At 35.9% G+C, this 25,385-nt stretch overlaps 1 protein-coding gene across 11 annotated transcripts in view; it reads right to left on the bottom strand.

The window, feature by feature from the left end:
* The window catches only part of gulp1a (GULP PTB domain containing engulfment adaptor 1a), a 161,516-nt gene that overhangs the window by 8,053 nt on the left and 128,078 nt on the right, over window positions 1–25,385 (bottom strand). For 6 of the 11 annotated variants that reach the window (XM_052565218.1, XM_052565217.1, XM_052565224.1 and 3 more), the window contains one exon: window positions 3,990–4,069. In XM_052565218.1, coding sequence (XP_052421178.1) covers window positions 3,990–4,017 — 28 coding nt within the window. In that variant the 5' untranslated portion in view covers window positions 4,018–4,069. Of the gene's footprint in view, window positions 1–3,989; window positions 4,070–10,156; window positions 10,442–25,385 lie in introns of those variants that run through there. The other 5 variants (XM_052565223.1, XM_052565219.1, XM_052565216.1 and 2 more) reach the window with 5 other exon arrangements.

Raw genomic sequence — 25,385 nt, 5'->3', positions numbered from 1 at the left:
ATCAATTCTTTCTTTAAACCTTGTTTTAATGTACTACAATTGAGAGGACGTTATGCAATGGTATTCTGGACAATTGCCATGCAGCCATTTACAGGGAAACAATGACCAATTAATCTACCATTTAGCTAAGTATAACTCCGGCAGATCGAAACAAAAGATCCCTGAGGACTCAGAACCTCTCCTGGTATTTCATGAAAGCAATGATCGATTTTAGTTAGCAATTATATGTCAATATTCAGAAATTAAGGATGAAATAAGGATGACTCTTGGATAAACAGTCATTTTAGAAGTTGGCAACAAGTTTTGGGCTTTCAGAACAATAAGTGTTTAAATCTGATTAGTTTTGTTTGCCCGCTGAGATTCTTCATAGAATGGGTGTGATTCATAGGTCAAATGAAGAGCGAACACCTCAAAATGTCAGTGTTCTTCTGTAAATGTGTGTGTGAGAACGGTAGGTCTTTCACAGACATCACTGTGATGCTGAAGCTGATGACAAAGTGTCTAGAGAAATGCATTGCTTATTATAATAATAATAAAAAAAGAAACCAATATAATTGGAGAATGGGTGAAAATCTGTCAAAAGGTCAAATAATAAAGCATTGAAATGGGTCACTTTTGTGTCTGTGGTGTCTTCAAAGCATTTCTCTGCATATTTGAGCATCTCGACTACCTATTTGTCTGGCTATTAGTATTTCACATTTAATTTAATGAATTGAATAATTGGGAAAGTGGCAACATATTGATGTTTCCCAAACTAATATCTAATGATCATTGACTGAATATCAAGTCTTGTCAAATAAGAACATCTTAGCATATTCTTAGCAAGATTTCTCTGCAAGGGCTTTAGAGCATTGTAAGAGCCTTGGTAGTCTCCGCATCTAATTTTACAGTTCACTGCTTTGATTCATGGAGCCCTGAATGGCAATAAGACGAAATTATAGCAGAAGTAAGACAGGAATGATCTAATAAAGTGTTTCTCAAACCTCTCCATTAAGTACCCCGGCACTGCACATTTTGTATGTCTCCTTATATCTGACAAACCCACTTCAGGTCTTGCAGTCACCTCTAATGAGCTGATGAATTGATAGATGAGAGGGACATACATACACAATGTGCAGAGCTGGGGGTAGTCCAGGACACGTCTGAGAAACACTGGTATAATACAATAGTAATGTTTCTATATGCCACTCCAACAAATACTAAAGAAATGCCCTGGGCACTAAGCCTTTGTATTGTATTTCAACTGAAACAGATTAAGTGTTGAATATGCATTTTAATCCATGGTCTGGGCCACAAGTTCCTGTAAGCACATGGGAAATTTTTAATTAAAGAAAGATTATGTTTTATCCATAATCGCAGGGTATTTCTGTCATCTCCCACTATGCTCTATGAAAGCCTGGAGGTGTTAGCAATGCGATGATGACATATTCAGAAATCTTTTAAAGCATTTAAGTAAGGGGAAAAATTAAGAAAAAGAAAAGATGGCAGAACAACTACTGTAATGCAAGTAATTAGGAAGTAGAACCGTGCATAATTTATCTAAGGTTATTTATGGGATACTGGGAATACTAGATTGTCATTAATTAACCAACCGCACTCACCAAACGCAATCATTTCTGAGCTTAAAAGCATGAAAAGAAAAAAAATACATGCACAAATCACATTAGTGTTATATCATGATCTAAAGTTTCACGACTGAGAAATCTTTTGTGCTGTTGAGGCTATTCAAGCTGATCATGTGTGGGTTCAGACTTGATTTTATTATGCTCTAAATAACAGACACTATTGCTATTTCATGTTCTGTGTCTGGTAATTGGATGCATAAGTCTGGAAAGAATCTGGGCCCAATTATTTCTTTGTCATCACGCAAACAGTGTTTCTGCCTTTGGCTTTGTGGATTACCAACCATTTAATTTAGAAACTAACAGTCTATACCTGTTGAGTATGTGAACAGTAATTTAACTTGTCGTTTTACATTGAATTCCTCTATATTTCAGCAGTTAATCCTTAAGAATCATACAATTATTTGGACAGATTGACATAGCCAACATATATTATTTTATAAACTTACAGTTTATATAACAGCCTAGATGCATTGTGGTTTTTGTCCTATAGATGACCATCCATCAATCCAGTCTTAAAACTATACAGATAAGGCCTATTACATCTTGATAAACTTTCTGTTCATACTTCGTAGTTCAATTTAATAGGCACAGTCTTCTGAGATAAATGATCACCCATTAACTCTGAAAAAGAATAATAATTTATGTCCATATATAAAACAAAGAGAACATATTTATGCTACCTTACTCACCAATGACGAATCACCCATTTAATTTCAACGCAAGACCGCATTAGTCAGACTTCATTAGACAGAAACCTCTCAGTGAATCTTCTGTAACGTCACATCATCCCTGACCGACACTGCTGCTAATGAATGCATGGCCATAAAATGATTACTGTCTCTCTCTGGTAAATGTCACTATTGTTCATAAGTGGCTTGGATAGACCTTTTTGTGTTAGTTGGAGAATTTAAAGCTGTCCTTCAGACAGATGGGCTATTGGTGTTCTCCACGGTCCAATAGCACTGTCCTATGCGCCAAAAAGGAGGCAATTGTGACAGCGGGAACATCCGTGCAAGGCAGTGGAGGGAAATGTGTTGTGGCTGCAAGAGCTTTGCTCTTTTCAGTGCCAAAATAATTGTTATGCCTAACCTCTTTATGAAATCAGATTACAACTTTTTCTGGGTAAATGAGCAAATTGTAAGTGAATTTGCAATGCAGTACACCAGAGATGCTGCCATATGCAATGATGCAATACAAAGATAAACTGTTTTGTTTGCATATTGAAATAACAAATTGAAATTCAATGGCCTTGGTTATCAGCTATTGTGTTCTGGTACTTTATGCTTTTGATATTAAAGATGACAGTTCATGAAAACATTAGACAAGCTACCCTTGAATCATAATGTACTTATAAAAATGCAGTTAAAGGTAAATGGCACAGACTACTTGTATTTGAAAAATGGAATTATAATCTCTCATTCATACAATAAACATATGTGTTACTTTTACCAGAGAACATATTTCTAAACATCATCACATTATTTGCCATCCTGAGGGATTCAGCACTGGTCACTACTTGCGATTATAATCTATATCTTCAAAGCAAGCCAGACAGGCCAACAGGAGCTCCTAACACAGAAATATTAATATTGCATTCGCTGCCATCTGGGATCTAAGACTGGCCAGTAGGGTTTATCACATCAAAGATCCATTAATTCATTTTGGAAAGATGGGTGGGACAGGTGGTTGTAAATACATAGAGGAAAAAAAACAGACCTCTGGAGGCAGACAGGTTGTCTGCTCCAAGCCACTGAGAAATGACAGAAAGGGAGGAGAGACTAGGTGAGGAACAAAAAGAGCTAGAGATCCACACAGATAACAGGCAGACAGATAGGAGTACGGAAAGGGATAGTGTTTTATAAGGGTTTCTGTTAGGACTGTCAATTTCAACATGGTAATTAAATGTGAATAACTATAACAAAAATAATGCAAGTAAAATGTAATGTACAAAATAATGTAAAATAAAGTATATAAAGTAACTAATCTCTGATCTAAACTCAATTCTGCAGTAAGACATTTCTAACCATCAGAGCAATACAAGCTTATAGTAGCACCTTCACATTTTTATTTTCAATGATATGAAAATAAAATCAACAATACATAATATTTGACTCTTAAAGACACATTTTGTCTGTTCTATGTTTTCATACACACAAAAAAGTCTTTGAATGGCTATAATTCTTTTATTGTTTTCAGAAAATATTGATGTTTGCAAAAAAGAATGGCTATTAATTAAACAATGCAATGCTATTCATATGCTTACATGATATTCAAATAGTTTGACAGCCCTCTAGGTTCTGAGGTGAATGTATAGACAGAGAAAAGATAGGAAAGCAAGACAAAAACTGGTAGAAAAACACATACCTTTTTTTCTGTTAAATGCCCGGTTCATGCTTGAAAACGCTGCGTCTCAGCTGCGATTTCCTGGAATGTGCCACCTCTACCTGGCGGGATGAGAGCACATATGGAGATTTACTTCACGGAGTCCAAGAAATAGGACTACATGTTTCAAAAACAAAATCCTGTGAATTTGCCTCTAAGGTTAAGTCTCCTACGGTGAGTTATTGCACAAAATGTTACTGGGTTAAAAGTTATTGGGTTCACAAGAAATAACCCCTTTTAAAAGCAAATATCTCTGCACAATTTGTTGTTGTTTTTTTGGCGGGGTTGGGTGTTGGGGGGGGGGGGTAAACCAAAAGTATTACAGCAGGAGGAAGTTAATAGTCAAAACATTAAACATTATACAGGTAAATTATGGCATTCATGCATGGTTAAAATATTTGAATGTGTATTTGTGGAGAATGGTAGATGCGGTGTGTTTTCTAAAACTCAGATAGTGACAGATAAATTAAAGGTGCTGCAATACTTTACTTTTTTTTTTAAAACATGCTAAACACAACTGAAATTGTTTAAGATTGAATGAAAATAAAACTGGGCATATGTGGCTTTTAGTCCCTGTCATTGTGGTCATCTATATCATGCATTCCTAAACATTAAAATAAACTTGGAAAAAGTGAAATTTTCTCTCGAACAAAAAGCTCCCTTCCTCCAATGCCATCAGGTGAAAATGAAGCATACCGGCTATTGCACAAATGGGGACAGAGCTGTAAATAGTATTCAAAACACAATGTTTTAATGGGAAAAACAATGTGACAAGACAGAAAACCGCACTCATTTCAATGCGTCTTTAAGCCTGGCACTACAGAGAAAAAATGAAAATAAAAAGAGAAAGATGTCCTGTAGAATTTTGTTTCGCTGCATGATAGTCCCCAAGCTTCTCCCTCTCAGCCATAGTCAAACATCAGGAGATAAGCTTACCCAATGACTTATAGAGGCTATGAAACAAAATAATCAAATGTTCCGCCCAATGGGCAGACATGTTACAATAGTACTGTCAGATCGCAAGAACTCCCCAAGGGGTCCATGCGCACATTACTGAGTTCCCTGATGCAGGGAAGACAGAAGCTTTTCATAGAGGCTCTTCAGAAAAATATGTCTTTTACTTCACAGTGACTTAAATATAAGTTAATCACTAGTGCTGCCTGTTTGTGAATTATCAGTCTTGTTAACATTAACCAGATACAGAACAACTTTACTGGGCAAGTGGGCGTATTTATAATTGCATGTTTTCTCTGAATTTATTATGTAAACTTAATCAAGTTCACGGTAAAATGCAATGAGATCATGGGAACACTGGAGTTTTAATGCTGTACATGACAAATTTTATATTCTTGTTATGAATAACTCAGCAAAGTTGATCTGCAAGATTGTTGTTAAACAGTCAAGGTGAATACTGTATAAGTTGCACTCCCTTCTTTTTTGCTATACTGCAAAATTGTAGTGTAGCAAAAATGTTCTCAATTCTTAAAGGGGGGGGGGGGTACAATGGTGTTTCATGTATTCAGAGTTGTTCACAGTGTTAAAGGGACAATAAGTAACTTTTTAGGTATTTTATTATCTAAAATCAATATTTTTATTCATAAATATGCCCTCAATGGTGTACAAATACCTATGCCAATGTTTAAACTAATCCTTGTAAATGAAGAATTTATTATCTTTATATACATGGGACGGGTAGGTTGACGGAGGCTTCCATGTAGTTCCGCCATCTTGCAAAACTATAATAGCAGAGAGGGACAAAAAGTACTAAGCCAACGCGTTTACACAGCGCGTTTTCGGTCAGAGCCAGAAACGCAGGTGCAGAGCAGTGAGAGGCGCTTGAAACTGCACCGGCAAGTTTAAAAGTCTGGATTGCATTCTTATTATGGACCATACATATGCCGCGCCACAGGAGAAGAAAACATAGTCGCCAAAACAGTCAAAAATAGAACGTAAAAGGAAACGTGACCGTAGATTACAGAAAACAAGAGTTAATGTCGGGGAAGCTTTTTCTAGGTGGAAAGAGCTAATGCTGGATAAAGATTTCAAAAGAGACGCTGAAGTGGCCAGTTTTCTTCTCGACAGGTAAGTCAGTGTTACAATCTATATTATAATATTTTTTTTATATCTAACAATGCATATAATTCAGAAAATATAACGAATAAATTAGACATAACTACTAATTACAATATTTCATGTTTTCCACAGTCAGTAATTCATACTGTAACATTCGTTTGTTAGTTGTCATGTTGCAGTTTGTTTGAAATAACACACCTGTTCACCTGAAGGAAAACTCGACGAAGTGCTATTAGAAGACATCCCGTCAAAGCTTTTTGGTACATATCGCCTACCGTAGATGCAACGCGCATTTGAAAAAGCGAGGCGCTGGAGAGCAAAATTAGTTTGAATGCAAAATACAATTTCACCACTAGATGGGAGTAATTCCTACTTAGTGTCCCTTTAAAGAGATGGATTATCATGCTAAACATGGCCAAAGTTGTAAAAAATATGTTAGAATGACTGAGAATTTCTGTGCCAAACATCTTACAAGCTGATTGAAAATCTTGTGCCGTACAAGTTTCGGCTGTTTTTTTTCCGATCATGGATCTAATAACGTAGACGAGAACGGAAGTCCTTATATGAGCATTTCTTACAGAAAAGCGCGCCCGTACACACACATTGACCAGAGGAGAGCAAGACCACGCACATCAACGCGCTTCAAAATCGTCGGCAGCGCTGCATAGGATTTGTTTGAGAATGCCTCCAAATAAGTGCATTTTTGGATGCGAGGGAAAGTTTACTGTGTTCAGCTTCCCCAAGAACCCAGCGTTACACGAACATTGGATGCAGTTTGCTTATCCGCGGCAGCCACAGAGTGTATCAAGTGCATTTGAGTTTTCTGTTCATTTGAGTGACGAATGTTTTATAAACAAGGCCCTGTTTTATAATGTTTTATAAACAAGTCGATGCTGGATTTGCACATCGTTTGCTATTATAACATCCCTGTGATAAAAGACCCCATTTGTGTAAGTACAATTGCATCAGATTTGTGTATTTTGTTGGAAATCAGCACATAAGTGAATATATGTTAATGGAAACAACACGAAACATCAGTATTATAGCTCCGCTCACAGCACGCCTCCAGGAGCTCGGCTTTTTCCAGAATTGGAAAGCTGTATTTTTCTTTTATAAATATGATAAAAACTAAAGACTTTTTGGATATATGAAGGATGCAGAACTCCTCTATAGGTACTCAAGAATAACATGAGATTAGGTGAAACTGTGTATGTTGTGTACCCTTTAAATATCATGGTCAAGATAGCAATGAAAGGTTGAAAAACTGATTATGTGCTATTCCAAGAGGAAATGCTGAGCTTCGTTTAGACCCTGTTGTATGAAATGCTATGTCAATATAACAATTAATACTTTGAACAAGTCCTTTCACGCAACGTCTTGCAAAACAAGCAATGCAAGCAGTGATGCCTATGATTTTTACAGTGTGTTTTCAGGTGAAGGGTGTGGTGCTTCACAGGAGGGAAGCAGTAAATTATACTATTTTAGGATGACATCTTGGCAAAGAAGATTGTTTCAAGGTTTCATGACATTTATGTTTTCTTTAAATCTAAACATATCATTCATGCTACTTTGTACAATGTACATGATGACGACAATATACAAGCTGCTTACGGAGGCATAAATCCGCAATAGCGTGTTTTTGTCTTAAGAATTGTTTTGTCTATGACAGATGGGCCATAACACTTCTGTATTCTTGCAAGAACCCTTTAAAAAGCACTCAAATTTTAGTCAGAAAATATGAATATACATACACATCAATATTTATATGCATACATGCTTTTTAATATATTTTTTTTTTCTAGTATATAATACAAAAGAATTGATTTACAAATTAAGAGTTTATTTAGAAAATATGATTGATAGATTAATTCATTAAATATGTATATGTTTTTTTATTATTATATTTGTATTTATTATTCAAAATGAAATATAAAAATAGATTAAAAAAAAAATCCTCCACAGCACAGTGTAGTCACAGCATCTTAATTAGTTCACATCTCATAATAAAAGCATCAAATAAATGTTAGAAGTACTGCATACAGGCACATTTAGGTTTTTTGGCTCCCATGAAAGCAACGCAAACAGGTTTCAGCATGACAGACTGCCAACTTTTAAAGCAAAGGGGCTGAACAGGAAGGTAGACATTTGTATTTTTTTATTCACGGGTAATTGAGCCGTCATAAAGAGCCATGAAGAGTCAAATGTACAAGGACAACAGACATCACTGGCTGAGCAGGTGAAGTCACCAGTTTTTGAGAACCCTTAGCAGTCTAAAGTGACGAATTGGAACATCTTTGAAAGAATTCGTGAATCATTAGGAGTTCTGTCACAGTTCAGAAAACTTGCGAAAAAGGGCTGACATATGTAAACTGAGTCATATTTACGGTCAACATTGCACAGGTTTCCTAACCTATTAACATATTTGCTCCACAGCTTCATAGGAAAACCGCCATGGCCATTCCAGTACAACATTCCACAGAGAGTGACGAAAACCTCTCTGGGTACAATGCCCACTCTTTCCCAGTTATTCCTCTAAGCAATATTATCTGCTGCCCAGCTTCACCTGGGCAAACACCTGGCTGTGCCGTCCACTTGCCTGACTGACAGCAGCTGTGTTTGTTCTCCGTTTATCACTTCCTGGCTGGTCACTCTGTCCCACAGGGGAGACCCAGAGACCTTCCTTTATGCTGAGCTGCAAAGTTCTGCTGATGATATTTAGTATCTTCAAAGTGAACTCCAGCTGAGGCATGTCTGAGAAAACCCAAAAGCAATTTATATCTTTTGGGTGGAGAAGCTATACGGTCTCTCAGATTTGAGATCTGAGACTGCCTGGGTCCTTTTTTGCTGGATTTAATTAAAAATATAGTTGCAAATAGCAGTTATTGGGATCCGATTGTTCGTATTCCAAAACAATAGCTTCTGTCAATTTAACTACACATTCCATTCAAGAATTAAGGCACTTTTAGTGAAACAGGCCATTTTGGCCCAGACCCAGTATGGACTACAGTGTTCTGAAATCTGTCCAATGCAGACTCAACTTTATTTGCAAATTGTTTTTAAAAAATGCAATATGCTAGAAAACTTGTACATTCAGAAACAAATGTGGGTATAAGAGACATCTAAAACATGAATAGATAAATCCCTGAAAATAAAACGTGTCTCCATGATGTTTCATGAAATATAAAAAAAACTTTTAGATTTATAATAGCACCAATACTCCAACTCAAACCTGAGATCTGGCAGATATTTAGGCATTCAGAGCTAATGTCACATTTCTACCATAGTTTGTTCTGCACATTCCATTTTAGGGGAGAAAACAAAGTGTGATAATTCTGACAATAACAATATCAGCACTTTCACACTTGCAGCATTAAAAATGGTTTCAGAGAACACTGAAAAACATGTTTTACTCCATGCATACTTTAACATGCACTTTACATAAAGCATGCAATTTAAGAATACAAACTAAATATTTCTCACAATCCCTGAATGCAGAAGCTACATCAGGATCATTTCTTGAAGAAGAAAAAACAGGTTTAAAAAGAAAAACACTCAAATGATTGGAAGTGGTGTTTCTTTGAATATTGTAATCTACTATCAAAACACTTTATTAAATGATTTTTAAAAGATTATAGTTATATCTAAAATGTATATTTTCAGAAATGCTTTATCAAATATTCTGAAACAAACATTCAAATGATCAGACTATTGTTCTCATTAGAATTTCTGTTATGTAAAAAAAAAAACCACAAAAAAACACCCTTTTCAAATGCTCAGAAAGCATGCAGCAGCTTAATACAAAAAGAAAAAATGTAAACACTTGCAGTAAAACAAGAAGAAAAAAAAAGTTAAGGCCGTTCGAAGCTGATGAGCATTCCACTGATATGACCCATATCGGAGTCAACACTGCCAGCATTTACAACAAAACTATGCTTCTCCACCACAACTACACAAAAAAAAAAGAAACCAGAATGAAATAAAACTGTCCCTTGTTTCCAACAGAACCCTATTCACTAAGCTCAAATAGCAACCATTCTAAAACAATGTTTATTAATTCAACCCTCGGCATTCCTTACATGGATCAGTTGTTATTCTCCGCTGAGCTCGGAGCCATACTCCAAACACTCCTGTCCTTTCAGTCAGACCTCGCACATAAAAAAGACCAACATTCTTACCAATAATGAGAGGAGATTTCCGAAGCACCAGCCAGTGCCTTTTGCCAAAGACTACCAAATAAAAAAAAAACAGTGGAGAGAGCTGAAAGCTAAAAGATGGGTGAAATGTAGAGCCGGGCGACTTATTTGCCTTCACACAAGCTGGGATACTAAGGAGGAAGTTCCAGCAGTGCTTAATAGTTTTCAGCTGTGGGCCAGATGGGGTTATGTGAAGTACTAAAGTAAGAGAGGCGGTAGGTTTGCAGGCAAAACGAGGTGTCTCATGAGTGTGAGAGAACCTCAGAAAGTACAAGAGAAAAGGAGACAGGAAAAGAGAATGACAGAAACAAGCAGTGCTGTGTAGGGGAACAATATTTAGATTTATTTCGCTGGAAAACTTGGTTCCGACTGGCCAATCACAAAGATGAACAGTCAAATATCTGTATGATAACCACTAAACTGTACATTTGACCACTGTTCATGGCAACATTTCATTTTCTTTTCATTTTTTTTATTTTTTATTTATTTACCTTTTCAATAGAAGAATACACAACTGACTTCATCTTAAATCCATACTTCATAAACAAGTATCAGTGTTAGCAAGGCTTATGTGTTAGTAACTCACGTAAGAAAATTAACTCACTGCAAACTTGCTGAACACATGAAAACAAAAGTTTCCACCGCAGAGAGAGAGAGAGAGAGAGAGAGAGAGAAAACATCAACCACAAAAATTCTGGTTTATACTTCAGCCACAGAGCAACTTGAGTGCAAGACAGTGGACTTTGGCAGCTAACGGTGTCAGGCTCACTGAAATCTGACACCTATGCCTTATTCAATGTCACAAAGGTTACAGATGACCAAGACACTAGACAGACAGCAGACATGGAAATGTACAGCTCATATAGATGGTGAAAAGTACAGCCATTCTCTCTTCTCATCTCAAAGAAGAAATAGAGTGGGGTGGGGCTCTGTTACTCTTGGCATCAGCAGGTCTGCGAATATTTGTAAGGAATCTTTTCCTTTATTATCCGAAAATTTGTTTTCCTTTCCATCATCTCGCCCCCTCCTCCTTGTGTGGACAGATGTGGGGAGGGGAAAGTTATGCGTTTAGGACTTTGGCATTTTCCATTTCGTGAGGTAAAAGTACTTATTCTGTGGTTTGGAGCATATGTTTTAAGAAGTGCAGTAGTAGTCATAATCTTACAAGCACCTGGTCGACATTAGCAAGAAATGTTGATTATTAAATGCATGTCTTTAGGAAATCTGATGACACTTTCAGATGGGCAAAGGAAAAACAACAAACATAAGCAACATCAACAAAGTGACCTGAAACTACTAATAATGAATGTAAAAACACACAAATGGTATACAAAATGGTCCACTGTTAATTTGGTGAATCAATTCCAAACTCTTACTCAACTATTAATATTCGCTACTATTATCATATATTCAAAAGATTCATTCAAAGTCACAGAGGGACAAAACAAGTGGCTGTCTTTATGAGTGAGTCAGTGAATCATTCACTCAACCAATTCTTTAAAAAAAAAACTGAATCAATAGTGTTACTTGGACATCTGAAATGCTATGCCATTGTTTGAAATGGTTTTCATGGGTAAACTGTGTCATTTGGTCTAAAATGTAATTTTAGTATAAAATATAAAAACGATACATTTTTAAATAGCCTGCCCAAACACGCTAACTCAGATGTGAAACAGTGACTGAAAGAGTTTATGTATGTAGATACATTGACTCCGTGACTTGCAGAAGATGAAAAGAAACAGAGTGGGTGAGGAGATCTTGGCTGGGAGAAAGAGGAGCACAATCTTGTTAAGGTCGGAAGTTAGGTGAAGTAAAAGTCTTTGCATTTCTATTTTTGCTTTACCCCAGTCTTCTCTTGCCAAGAATGCACTTGCATCTGTATCTGATCATGGCACAAAAAAAAGTTTTCAAAAAGCGCAACGATTCCAAAATTCCTAGTGAGCTGCCTACGTAGGGAGCATTTTAAGGCACTGACAGGTTCTCAATTTGTTTTTGAGGGGGCACCAGTGGGAATTCTGGCTCAGTTGGTTCGCACTTGTCTGCTCATATTTAATGGCAAAATAATTTGAGCAATATTTGCCTAAAGCATTTCAAATCAGCCACTTGTGACATTCAAGTGGTTTTCTTCATTAATTGGGATAAAAACATCTTGATGAGCTATAATTAGAAGAACACTTCAAGACAAACTATACCATCAACTAATAGCACAAAACCAAGGTCGAGCAACAGAACATTTTTCAATAGTTCAGCTGTTGACATCTCTCTCTGATTCAAGAAGCTGAAGCAAAAAACGCAGAGACAATTACAATAAATAGATCAGCGCTTGTTGTCATACAATATTTTAGGTGAAATGAGCTAAGTAAAGATGGTCTACACTTTTCAAAAATTTAAGGTTTAAGTTAGTTCACCAGAATATATTCAGAACAGCTTCTACTTGATTCCAGAGTCTACTTGATGTCCCTTGATATGTTTCTATAATGACTAGTGCTACCTCACATAAAAAGGAAACTAAAAATGACAAAGGAACAATGAATAAATCATTTAAGAAATTCAGAGCCATTTTGCTACAGAAACGTTTGAACGTTTGCTTCATGATTAGAGGATATCTATAGATGAATATCAAACTGCACGTGAGTAATCCCAATCTCACAAATGCAAGTTCTAAAAGTTAACATTTTGCCACAGCTAATAATGAAAAAAGAAAAAAAGAACATTTACTGTATATATATTTCTTATCTGCTATTTGGTTTTGTTTTTTGAAAAACAGTGAAGGTGTTTTGTTTTCTCTTGCAGCACTTCTTTCTCTCTGTGAAACTGCATCTCTCAAAAAAAAGTACATGTGTGGAGTTCTTACAATTCAATTTAAAAACGGTTTATTAAATTGCAGTTCCAATTTTTACTTTTATTTGGCACTTAAATGTTTTACTTTTGTATCCTGCTTCAAAAGTTTTGGCAGTGACATAAATTTTGTTTTGCTAAATTTCTGCTAGTTTTGCTGCTAGAAGTTATTATCCAGCATGCCTGAGCAAACTGCAGAGGTTATGAAGAAAAAGGGTCAACATTGTAAATATTGACTCATTTTATAAAAAAAATTGCCAGTAAAAGCCTTCAAAACTTATGATATGGTTATCATTGTTTTTCAGTATACCACAGAATCGTGGAAAAAAGAATCTACAAATACTGAAGCAGCAATGTGCAAAAGCTATGCTCAGTGCTAGATGAGCAAGAGTGTTTATGTTTACACAGAAGTATTACTGTAGGGGTCATTTGGACTATTTTTTCCCCACATCCCCAAGTCACTCACCTAAACCAACAAACCATGGCTTTCTAGAGTAACCACATGATGATCTTTTAGCAAAAGCCTCATGTAAAGCAAAAGGAAATGTAGGATTCGGTCTCAATGATACACATACAAATTGTCGCAGCTGAGAGCTGAGAAAATTGAGCTGACCTAGCTGCACATTTTGACTATAGCTATTGGAAATGAAGTCCTTATCCATTCAATTCAGATAGCACACACTCAATACACTATGTATATGTTTGCTGTAAATGGCTGACACTCATGTAGACTTTTAAAGTCGCCTGTGTGTATATGCAACATGCAGACAGGAGATAGAAGGAAGAGAAAAAGTACTAAAGTTAGGGCTGTGCAAAAAAATCAAATGCGATTTTCATGCACATCTCATCAGTAAAGACGCTCCTTTAATTAGAATTATTATCTCCAGCACGTGTGTTCAGATCAGGGTTGCCAGGTTTTCACAACAAATCCTGCCCTGTTGCTTCTCAAAACTAGTCCGAAACTAATCGCGATTCCAGGAGGTTCCCAGATTAAAAAAATTGCTTCCCGGGATTAAAATATAAGTTTTTTTTTTTTGGCATGGTTGTCTTAGTAAAATTAGCATTTTAGGGAATAAATATCACGTTATTGGTATTGGGGTTGCTTCGAACGGCGGACATGAAAAACAACCGCAGACTTGGCAACACTGGTTCAGGTGGAGCGGAAGTTACTACACAGAGCCGTAGTCTACCGACAACTAACACAAAATCGCTTTCAAAATCGACAAAGAATCGCCACCGATTTTAAAATCGATTTTGTGTAGATTGTCAGTGAATTACCGCTCTGTGTAGTAAATGCCAAGCAATGTTGCCAAGTCTGTGGTTGTTTGTCATGTCCGCGGGTCGAAGCGACAATACCAATAACGTGATATTTAGCCCCTAAAATGCGAATTTTACCAAGCCAACCATGCCATAAAACTTACATTTTAACCTCCTTGTAATGCGATTGGGCTAGTTTTGGACTAGTTTTGAGAAGCAACTGAAGCAGGATTTGTTGTGAAAACCTGGCAACCATGATCTGAACACACATGCTGGAGATAAACTTCTAATTATAGGAGCGTCTTTACTGATGAGATGTGCATGAAAATCGCATTCGATTTTTTGCACAGCCCTAACTATATTTAATTGATTATACTTGAGAAATTATACAGTACTTAGATAAACTGATTAGCCTATAGTTTATAGAATACAGTTTTGAATGTTAACTTGAATTTTATTTCAAATAATCCTGAAAAATCATGGTTTTGTTTGAACCATTTCTTGAGCAGCAAATCAATGATTTCTGACACTGAAGACTTCAGCTTGGCAACCATGGGAATAAAATACTTTTTTTAAATCATATATTTAGTCATATAGTTCACAAAAAAATACTTTACTGTATTTTTAATCACAAAAATGTAGCCTTAGTAAGCATTTGAGACCTCTTTAAAATTCTTATACACATTTATATTGCACAGTTAATTATATATTAAATTTCATAAAAATATATAATTTATACATTTTTTTGGATCAGAAAAAAAAACAAAACTGAATGTTTCCTCTATCCAACATACAGCCTGACAGTCATGGTTACCTCTCTCTGCCCTGCAAGGTCACATAACCTGGTCCATCAGTGAGAGAATCAGAGGCTCCTGCTCTATATCTTTAAAAACTGAATTACAGCCAGCTCACTCTTTCATAGCCAATGTACCCATGGCTACAGAGCCGATGGATCATGATCAAGTGAACCTAGAGCACTGAAAAACCCACCAATGTCTAACCCTCTTTCTCCCTTACACACACCTCTGTCTAGACCACAGATGGGAATATGCAGCATTTCACTTTCAAACGTTTAACACTAATGAGAGGAATATAGATCTGTAAACACTGCACTGAGGACACCTAATTGCCAATTAGAGTTAGTTTGCAGTGGAACTAACTGATGTTACTCTGCAAACATGAGAAGGACCTTTGAACAAATGAAATGCCATTTTTGATTTTCTCTGTGGGCATCTGATTTATTATAGACCATTGCCTTTCTTAAATCGGTGTTACTTTTATGCATATTTATAGGTGAAACTGACATGTGTAATGACAATACCAGTGTCAAAATTGGAATTCTTCAGTGTCACTGACAGTGGAGTTGGCAGATATAGGTCAAAACTTTTGTTATTTTGAAGAAGAGAAGAATGACTCACATTGCCTATGGGACAAATATGTAGAACATGATGAACTTCAGATTCCATGTCTCTGAAACAACCCAAAAAACATAAAATCAAACAATTCTACAACAAGTTCTACTGCTACTGTCCTAACCACCACGGACAAGACCTAGTAAAATTGTGAAACTTTGCATCACTTCAGCAAAGTAATGAAAAATAACTTAATGCAACAAAGTAGCTCTAAAACAACACCACTTGAGACACATGTAAAAGAAAAACAAATTTTGCGGCCGTTGTGCAGACAAACACTCCCAACTACAAACTAGCTCAGAGTTCATCCCAAAGGGACCCGAAAAAGAAAAAGAAAAAAAATCACAGGCAAAGAGGATCAGAAGAATCTGGTTCCAAGTGGTCATAAGAAACACAGAATAAGATGGACTCTACACTTTTTCAGTTCCGTAAAGAAAATTTACAATTGTAGTGCTTGACTAAGACAATAAAACAATATTCTAAAGAAATCCAACCAGATCGAACTGAAAATGTTCAATCCTTCACCAAGCAATGTGAAGCCAAATAGTTCTGGGCCTAAACGGGTCTCATCTAAGCAAGATCATAATCATCTGTAAGTCAACAAATAATTTCTTTGATAGAAAGCAGCATGATTGGAAACCATAGGAGGTAAAGATGCTGTGTGTGATGCAGTCAAAAAATACATTACCGCAAAGAACTCAAAAGATTTCATCAACTAATAAAGCGTGAGATGGGATTTTGTGGCCTTGAGAGCAAAGCAGGCTTCTTGCACCCCTTCAGAGAAAAACATTTCCATAGATTTTTCCCATTAATGATTCACAACTCTCCGTAGAACTTAGTCAGCAACAAATGCCACAGTACTGAAAAGCACCACATTGCTTTATGCAAACAGGAAATTAGATCTGGTGCTGATGATTCTGTTAAAACACTTGAAGGTAGTCAACATTCCGATTTAGAATGCATTTGAATAGAAGAAGCTAGAACCCTTTTTTTGCTTCCACACATTTAAATACTCGGAACATTCTCCTCAGGAATTGCACCAATACAAAATTATTTTTTTTGTAAACATTTTCCCTAGACAGACTGTACTGCCAATTACAGCAAACCTAGTCTTAAATTTAGCATTCACCCTAAATATTAAGGAAAAAACACTGTGTACCTGCTGTGAGAACCCAGAGGAATATGAAAAGGCCATTTTGACTTCCTACCCACAGAAACCCAACATTCTCCCCACATCTGGTGAAACCATACACATTCACCTCAAATGCAGAAAAACCTCCAGGCAGGGGGCAGAAAGTTTTATAGACAGAAAACCGGATGGCCTTGAGCATTGGTCAACATCAGATACAGCCATTAATAGAAGTTAGCTGAGATGTGATCTTAAAGGAACAGTCCACTATTTTATTTATTTATTTATTTTTAATAGGCTCAATTTCCAACTCTATAAAGTTAAACAGTTGAGTTTTACAGTTTTCTAATCCATTCAGCAGATCTCCGGGTCTGGCGGTAGGACTTTTAGCTGCAGCTTAGCATAGATAATTGAATCAGATTATAACATTAGCATCTCGCTCAAAAATGACCAAAAAGTTTTGATATTTTTCCTATTTAAAACTTAACTCTTCTGTAGTTACATTGTGAAAGTTACTTGATTATTATGCCAGAATAAGAGTATCGTTCATTGCCTTATCAGCCTAGAAAATTGCAACTTCTCATTTTCCGTCAGTCTTAGCACACAATGTAACTACAGAAAAGTCAATTTTAAATAGGAAAAATGGAAACTCTTTGGCCATTTTTGAGTGAGATGCTAATGGTCTAATCAGATTCAATGATCTATGCTAAGCTAAGCTAAAAGTGCTACCGGCAGACCGGATATCAGCTGAATGGGTTCGAAAACGGTTAGAGACGGCAGAAGATAATCATTGTTTTGATTTGTGAAGATTACTGTTAAGGTCAACCAAAGTTCTAAATATAAAATATGTGCATGTAATTTATTTAAAAGATGATTAGGTCAGGTCAGTATAAATGCAAGGCCACTGGGATAAAAACGAGTAAGTAAATTGTCAGCAAAATGAAAAGGAGTTTCTGTGTAAATCATTTACAAGTCCTTCTTAAATGGACACTGTTTTGCACAAAAACAATTGTTTTGCTAAGGCCTGTATGAAAAATGTATGAAAAAGCTTGTTCAGATAAGCCCAAAAGGTGCAAAAACCACCGAAAGGAGTGAAGGCTGAGAGTATTAATCAGACACAAGCCCTCACTATGACACAGGTGCCATCCTGAGGACTGTTTCTGATAGATTGATCTTTCTGCTGTCATCAGCAAAAAAGGCCCACAGGATATGACAGACATTTTGTCTTCATTTGCTTCCCATGAAGTAGTTTGAGGACTTCACAAACACACCAGTAGAATTTTCAAGAGCTTTTAATACTACTTTAAGATGTCAGCACATCAAATTTCTATACTTAAGGAGGAGAGGGAAATGTGAATGACATTTAGGACAGAGGGAAATTGTCCCACAGTCCTTTTCAATGGACAAGGCTTCTTGCAAACACTGAAAGGAAACTAATGTATTCAGTGAATGATGGACTAGCAACATGCTTCTTTTAAAACCAGTGATGTGAAGAGGTTCCAAACTTGCACCATGCTTGGAAAACGAGTTAAAAAAAAAATGGGCAAAGGGCTGTCAGCATCCTCCATAATTTTACAAGGTTTTAAATGGAGAACATGTCCTTATTCTAACAGCGTTCTGAGTCTAAAGGGATGCTGGATGAAGTAAAGCCCTTTAACCCTACTAAGTGCTCCAAGCCACATTTCCGCCCAGCCTCAATGCCAATGTTCTGCCATGGGCAGATAAGAGCCTCAAAACCAACCACAGAAACTGCAACAGAATGAATTTTGGGAGCTGTTGGAGACAAGCTTCCAAGAACCAGACACAACCTTTCCATCTATTAAACCAGTTACAAATGCTCATTAAAACTGAGCTCAGCAAAGCCAAACAATCATCCCCCACTGGGCTACCTTAAGGAGCACAATAGGGATGATTCTGACTGTAGAAGGAAACAAATCAGCCTGAACCTTAATATTCCAAGAGGCCCTACTCCATTATTGTTCTTTTTAGGCCAAAGCTAATAAGTCTAGAGTGCTGAGAAACAGGGAGGATAGAAACAGAGGTAGGGGCTACATTACTGCCTGACCCAGTTAGAATAATTGATTTCATGTGTCAACTGAGTCAAGTTAAGTTGAGCAGTATTTCCAAGGAAGCAGAATGGAATTATTCAGGTTACAACACTGAACTGCAGACAGGGAGTCCTCTGGATGAAAATTCCACAGGCACACAGACAGAGGGCATTCACGTTATCGATTATACCTTAAGTAAATTTCAGTATTTCAACTACATGACTTTACCACAACCAAGATAAAAAGGGAATTATTTCAGTAAATACATTGCATTACATAATGAACACCAAAACTGAATTTAAAATTAATGGCCACATAAATAAATAAATAATAGTAATTTTAGTTGATTTATCCATTTTAAAGCAAAGTATCTACAAGACAAGTTGTATCCCTAAAGGTACCATTTTAGTATTTTTTTTTTTTCCAGACATTTTATTTTTAATCTAGAATTTATATGGTTGTTTTGCTGCACCCTTGATGAAAGTGGCATTCATAAATTACCTGGCTTAGAGAGAAAAGAAAAAAAAAACAGTTTGAATGCCCATGATGCTCCTGTAAAACAAATTCCACAGTGTACAAAACAGGAAATAACTCAATATGAGGTCTATATTGGTTCCAGAGTATATTTGAATAGCACAAAAAAAGGAAATAATTTAGTATGAGGTCTCTACTGATGAGCCTAAATGGACTCCAGCAGTATGTCTGTCTGCTTGTTCACAGTAGGGCATTCAGTGAAAAACAAGAAAGAAATATTCAGCTTCATTTTGCAATGATTTCAAAACTACACCCACCTCTATAAATAGAAAGCATGCTAAGTTAACAGCAAACACTAAGCAAGAACAGGCTATATTCTCAAAAACTATTGGTGATTGAGCCATTCAAACTGAGAAGCCATTTAAATGCATCGATCAATCACTGTCTGCAGTCCTGCCTCCATTCCTTTTGATGTGAGCAGAACATTATCCAACTAGAAAATAGGTCTATTAATAATCATAGGCTTATAAAGTTTAAATTAAAGTGATTTCTCACATATAGTGGACTGGCGACCCAATATATTAACTGGTGTAAATTGATCACACAGACGTGTACCGCTATAATATTTATTTTTTCTATTTTGCATGCTCACCAGCCACGTATACATTTTCTTAGCTTAGATGTTTGTGTTTTCAATGGGAGCTGGTGATAAGAATCAGACAAAAGGTGCTACCCTTCAAGACTGTAGCCATGGGTCCTTTATCCTGTGTGTACAGCGTGTAACAAAATATATATGGAGAAAAACAATCACTGCAATTTTCGGTGGCAGTAACACTAACCCTTAATATCAGTCTTGTGATTGGTGGATTAAAATGACCATATTAAGAAAGACAGTCTTGACACAAACTCATAACTATATCCATAGATGAAAGTAATCCTATTGTCAAAGAAAAAACCTGGAATATATTGCATTATAAAAGCCCTTTGATGTATTTTCTGCTAGGGGCTCTTTTATAAAACCGATTTTCTAAGGTGATGAATTGCACAAATAGCATGTGATATCTCACAAATTGAAAACCAATTTAGTTAGAAAAGCTTTATTTCCTTGAGGAAATTAATTGGTCTGATTAAATTTAGATTAATTAGAGTAGTAATTAGATTAATTATTGACTATGCCTAGTGGAAAATAATTACATACTTGATAAACTTCTGTAGGAGGCTTTATGCATGTATATACTGTGCACATACAATGGACGTCCAAGCTGGTAACTGAAAGACTGCAGATTCAAACCCCAAAAGGGATGATCAATAAACTATCTCCACTGTGCCCTTGAGAAAGACACTTAACCCAAGGCTGCTGTCTATGTACTGCAAGACACTTTGGATAAAAGTGCCAACTAAATGACAAAGTAGTAAACAACAGTAACAGCAGTCAGAAAGAGCAGAACTGACAACACATCCCATATATCTCTGATTTGTATAGATACAATTACTGCTTACAAGCAAACACTTGACAGTGATGCTTCAATACCCCAGAGAAAAAACGGTTTTAGATTAGCACTTCATTTAAATTGAGCTGAAAATGAACAAAACGTGGTGGTGGGGCGCTGAAACACCATTTCCAAAAGATTACTGGGGATTTGAGCTTCTTTAGATTACGATCACAATCGATGGCTTAGAATCCAAGACTGGTGTGAAACATTTTCAGACCTGAACTGAAAATGACTTTTTAATAATCCAATTGATATAATATGACATTACGATAATTTCATCTATGCGGAGCCTCTCACTTTTTCTCCAAACGGTCTACATTTGGGCTGAGAAACAGGATTAAGGCTTAACAACAAAACATAGAAGACAGGCACTTTCATTATAATGTATTCTTCAAAATGTTCAGGCATAAACTACAAAGACAAGCAAGGACAGGCTAAAATCAATACATAAAATGAGACTGAGGTATGAAAGACAAAGAGACTGAGACAGACAGAAATAATGGAAACCCTCTGAGCGTTGAAGATTTGATTGCACAATACCTGCTTGTGTATACTGAATTAGCCCTTAAGTAGATTTCCACGCATGTAATAAAGTGGTGTAGTAAATGCTTTGAGCCTTTCTAAGCAATTATTAAAAAAGATCTAAAACAAATATTTCTGATTCTAAAGTCTGATGGAATATAATTCCAAGCTGGATCGTTTGACTTGACTTTGAAAATAACACTGAAGTCACACAGACTACTCTTATGGTGCTTTTATATACTTACTTTGTAACTCCATAGATTATTTTTATATTATATTTTTATATATATATATATATATATATATATATATATATATATATATATATATATATATATATATATATATATATATATATATATATATATATATATATATATATATATATATATATATATAGTCTTATATATTAGTCTTATATAGTCTTATTAAAAAAAAAAAAAAAACTAGTTTCATTTAAAAAACATGACTCTCCAACATATCTATCCAGAAATGTACCTGTACCTTACATACAATTTACTGCAGTTTCCAGATGAAATGATCATTAGCTGCAGTAAAACACAACTTTTATTGCTTTTCACACAAATTATGATTACAAGACAGATTATTGTTTTATAAACTCTTACATTAATGTGATTTCATGCACTATACCATGTTCTGACCTCAAAATTCTGACATTTTAAATTAATACATTTTGACATTTGCATTACATGACCAGCACCAACTATGTCTTTGCGTGGTTGCTTCAGCAGCTGCATTTTTATCTCAGGTTTGTTTTAGTGCAGTTCACTGGACATTTCACTTTGAAAGAGTTGCGAAGCAATAAGCAATGTAATATCATTTTGCAGAAATGTCATTGCAGGCAGATTTTTACAATGAGTCTGGATTGCAATACACCAAAACAAAACAAAACAAAAACAAAAACGTGGAATGAACACATGCCATGTTGCTAGACTAGCAAGGTCACATGAACAGAATGATTATCATCAATCATAGTCTTTTATCCCAAACAGCGGTAGAGCTCTGACAGATGAAGAGGATAGTAATGAGGCACATAGCCCTGGCTGGCAATAAGGGAAGAGAAGACCACAGCTTATAAAGTACAGGATAAAACCTGACTGCCAAGATGTCTTACAGCTGCTCACAGCTCATAGTCTCCACAGGAGCTGTAGAAAACAACCAAGGTCAATACATTACCGTGCAAAAAGACCAACAACTGAGGAGTCATGAGAGATTTGATGCATTAGACACATTACATGCATTAGACATGGTTTAAACATAAGCACACACAACATGCAAAAACATAGAATGTATGCCTGTGATTTCAAATGATTTGTTTTTTGCTGCCCAAATCAAGGGAGAACAACAACTTCCTAAATGAAAGCTGTTCAAAAAGGTAGGCAGAATACTCTATAATGCTTTCCAAGATTATTTATTTTAGGCCAATAGCTCATATCCTTGGTAGATAAGGCAATCTCATAATGCACTGCAACTAGCCAAGATAGTTATAACTTATATATATATATAAATTATGATGATTGTAAATATAATTCAGATTCCATATGATACAATAAACTTAAATTCCATATGAAAAAAGTATCAAAAAAAAAAAAAGTTCCTACTAATTAAAATAGTTTATTCAATATTTGTGCGTGCCAGTTTTGCTTTATTAGTTTAGCAACATGGTAGAAATGTGAAATCAATTGTGAGTGCTATTACTAGATAAACGATTCTGAGCTTTCAAAAGCAATCACTAATAAGGTTCACTTTCTGTTAGTATTCTGTCAGTTGCCCAAGTAGCAAGCCAACTCACTAGGTTTTGGAATGGAGTCAAAGTGTACACAATAAATAACAGAAAATAGTGCTCAGCGAGAGTGAAAAACATATTGGATATCTTTTACTTCCTTTAATTTGCTGTAAGTCAGACATTCATTAATGTTAGGCAGCTAACAAGAAGCAGTTTCTCTCTGAAACCGTTTTAAAAGCACATAATACGTACCCACAAATGCGCACATTGATATGCTTACCTTGTGCATACATTTTTCATGCAAATGTAAACAGGTTATTACACAAACTAGAGAAACTAAATTTTGGAAAAACGAAATCCACAAGAAAAAAAAATCTATCACAGTATTAGGTTGAATAACAGGGTTTATCTGAGAATGGCATTGACTGAACTGCATTTGGATTTATTGCGCACCTCTGAGAATACAGAGGCATTTATCACATAATCATATCATGGCATAACTCAGATCTATTGACTGAAACATGATGAATCTCTCAAGATTCAAGCTTTGACTTTATCAGAACATGACTGTAAGATAAAGGAAAAACTGAACTGTACTAAATAAGAAATAACTAAAATATCATTCTTGAAATTACATCAAACCTTTACAGGATCACATGAGGAAAATTAATGCTGAGAAAATTCTGTTTCTGTGATTGTGGATGTTTCTACATGAAAAAATAACATTAACATGCAGCACCTTTTTTCAGTTTCCTGAGACCACACTAATATCTTTCCCCACTTCCTGTGGCTAGTGTCATATGCTAACACTAATTAAACACTCCTTATCCAGCATAAAATTACAGTCCCTAAACGCAAACTGCCTCCTAGAAACCTAGCTGATTCTGCCAGCAACATATGCTTGTTCAAACTTAAATCACAAAGGTTCACATGGTCAATCCAGTACAACTGCTAATTGTGACTTCATTTTTAAATCTATTCACAGTCCCAATAAAATATGTGATGCATATAAATTTAAACAGCCTTTCAGAGTTCATCTTCATATGATATTATACCTAGAAAAACAAGATAGATTTATATAAAAAATATTATGCTATTCATCTCCACCCAAATATATATTTTATTTTTGATAACTGATAGTTTTAGATAATTGAGGTAAACTGAATAACTAGGGGCAAAAGGCTTCATTGTTGTAAAATGGTATCGAGAATGTTGGAAAGAGACAGAAAAACAGGACGTAAAAAAAGATTACAACCATAAAGTACATTTTCAAGCACCCTCAACACAATCCTAAAATGGAATAGAAAAGAAATCCCTTTCTGTGGTTATAAAATTAATCATGTATGATCCAAGAGTACATGCAGTATACATGTGTCAAATCAAATTACCGGATTTTAAATCCAAACGCACAGCAATGTATGTACACCCTGCCCGGCTGTCTTCACAAAGGGCAAAAAAAGGTAAAACAAAATGTTCTGGCTCACAGAACAAAAGAAGAAAGAGCAAGCCACGCCAGCTAGAGGGAGAATGGGGCCAGAAGTGAGATGAAAGGCAGCAGTGGGTGGTGATGGCTTTCTTTATCTTGACTCTGCCATAAAGAAACAGCAATGCCATAAGTGATCTACTTTTCTGACAGAATACTTGTGGTGTCAATGGCGGTAAAAGGCCACGCTGTACTAAACACCTTAGCTTTGAGAAAACGGCCCAGTAACAGGGCTGATTACTGTGGGATGGCAGGTGTCAAATGCACAGGTCTCTTGTGGTTCAACTCTATTCTGCTGGAGGACAAGTGCATAGAACATTCCAGCAGACAAATCGTGTTTGTAAGGTCTTTCTGAACGGCTTCTCTTTCTCTGTATGTGTTGTACTTTCATGAAAAGGTGAAGTCTGTAATTTCTGTGTCACCTATGTCATCAAACTAAACTGAAAATGTCTAAATTGCTATTGGTCTGACAAACAGATTCCACCCTAAACCAAACCATTGCTGTCAGGCTAGTCAGAATGTAAAAAAAAATGGACAAGAAAAAAGCCAAGGTTAGCTTAATTATAATTTTTTGTTTTTGTACAAACATGTCTGCACAGACGAGTAAGGAGAAAGCACTGTAACATCAAGTATTGTAAATTACACCCATCACCTTGACAGATTAAGGACCCCCTGAAGGTGAAATATGGCACATCTGATAAAACTCTTT

This window comes from Carassius gibelio, chromosome B9 (genome assembly GCF_023724105.1).
Source record: "Carassius gibelio isolate Cgi1373 ecotype wild population from Czech Republic chromosome B9, carGib1.2-hapl.c, whole genome shotgun sequence".
NCBI lineage: Eukaryota > Metazoa > Chordata > Actinopteri > Cypriniformes > Cyprinidae > Carassius > Carassius gibelio.
Note: the sequence above shows the minus strand (reverse complement) of the source record. Positions and strands in the feature narration are given on the sequence as shown.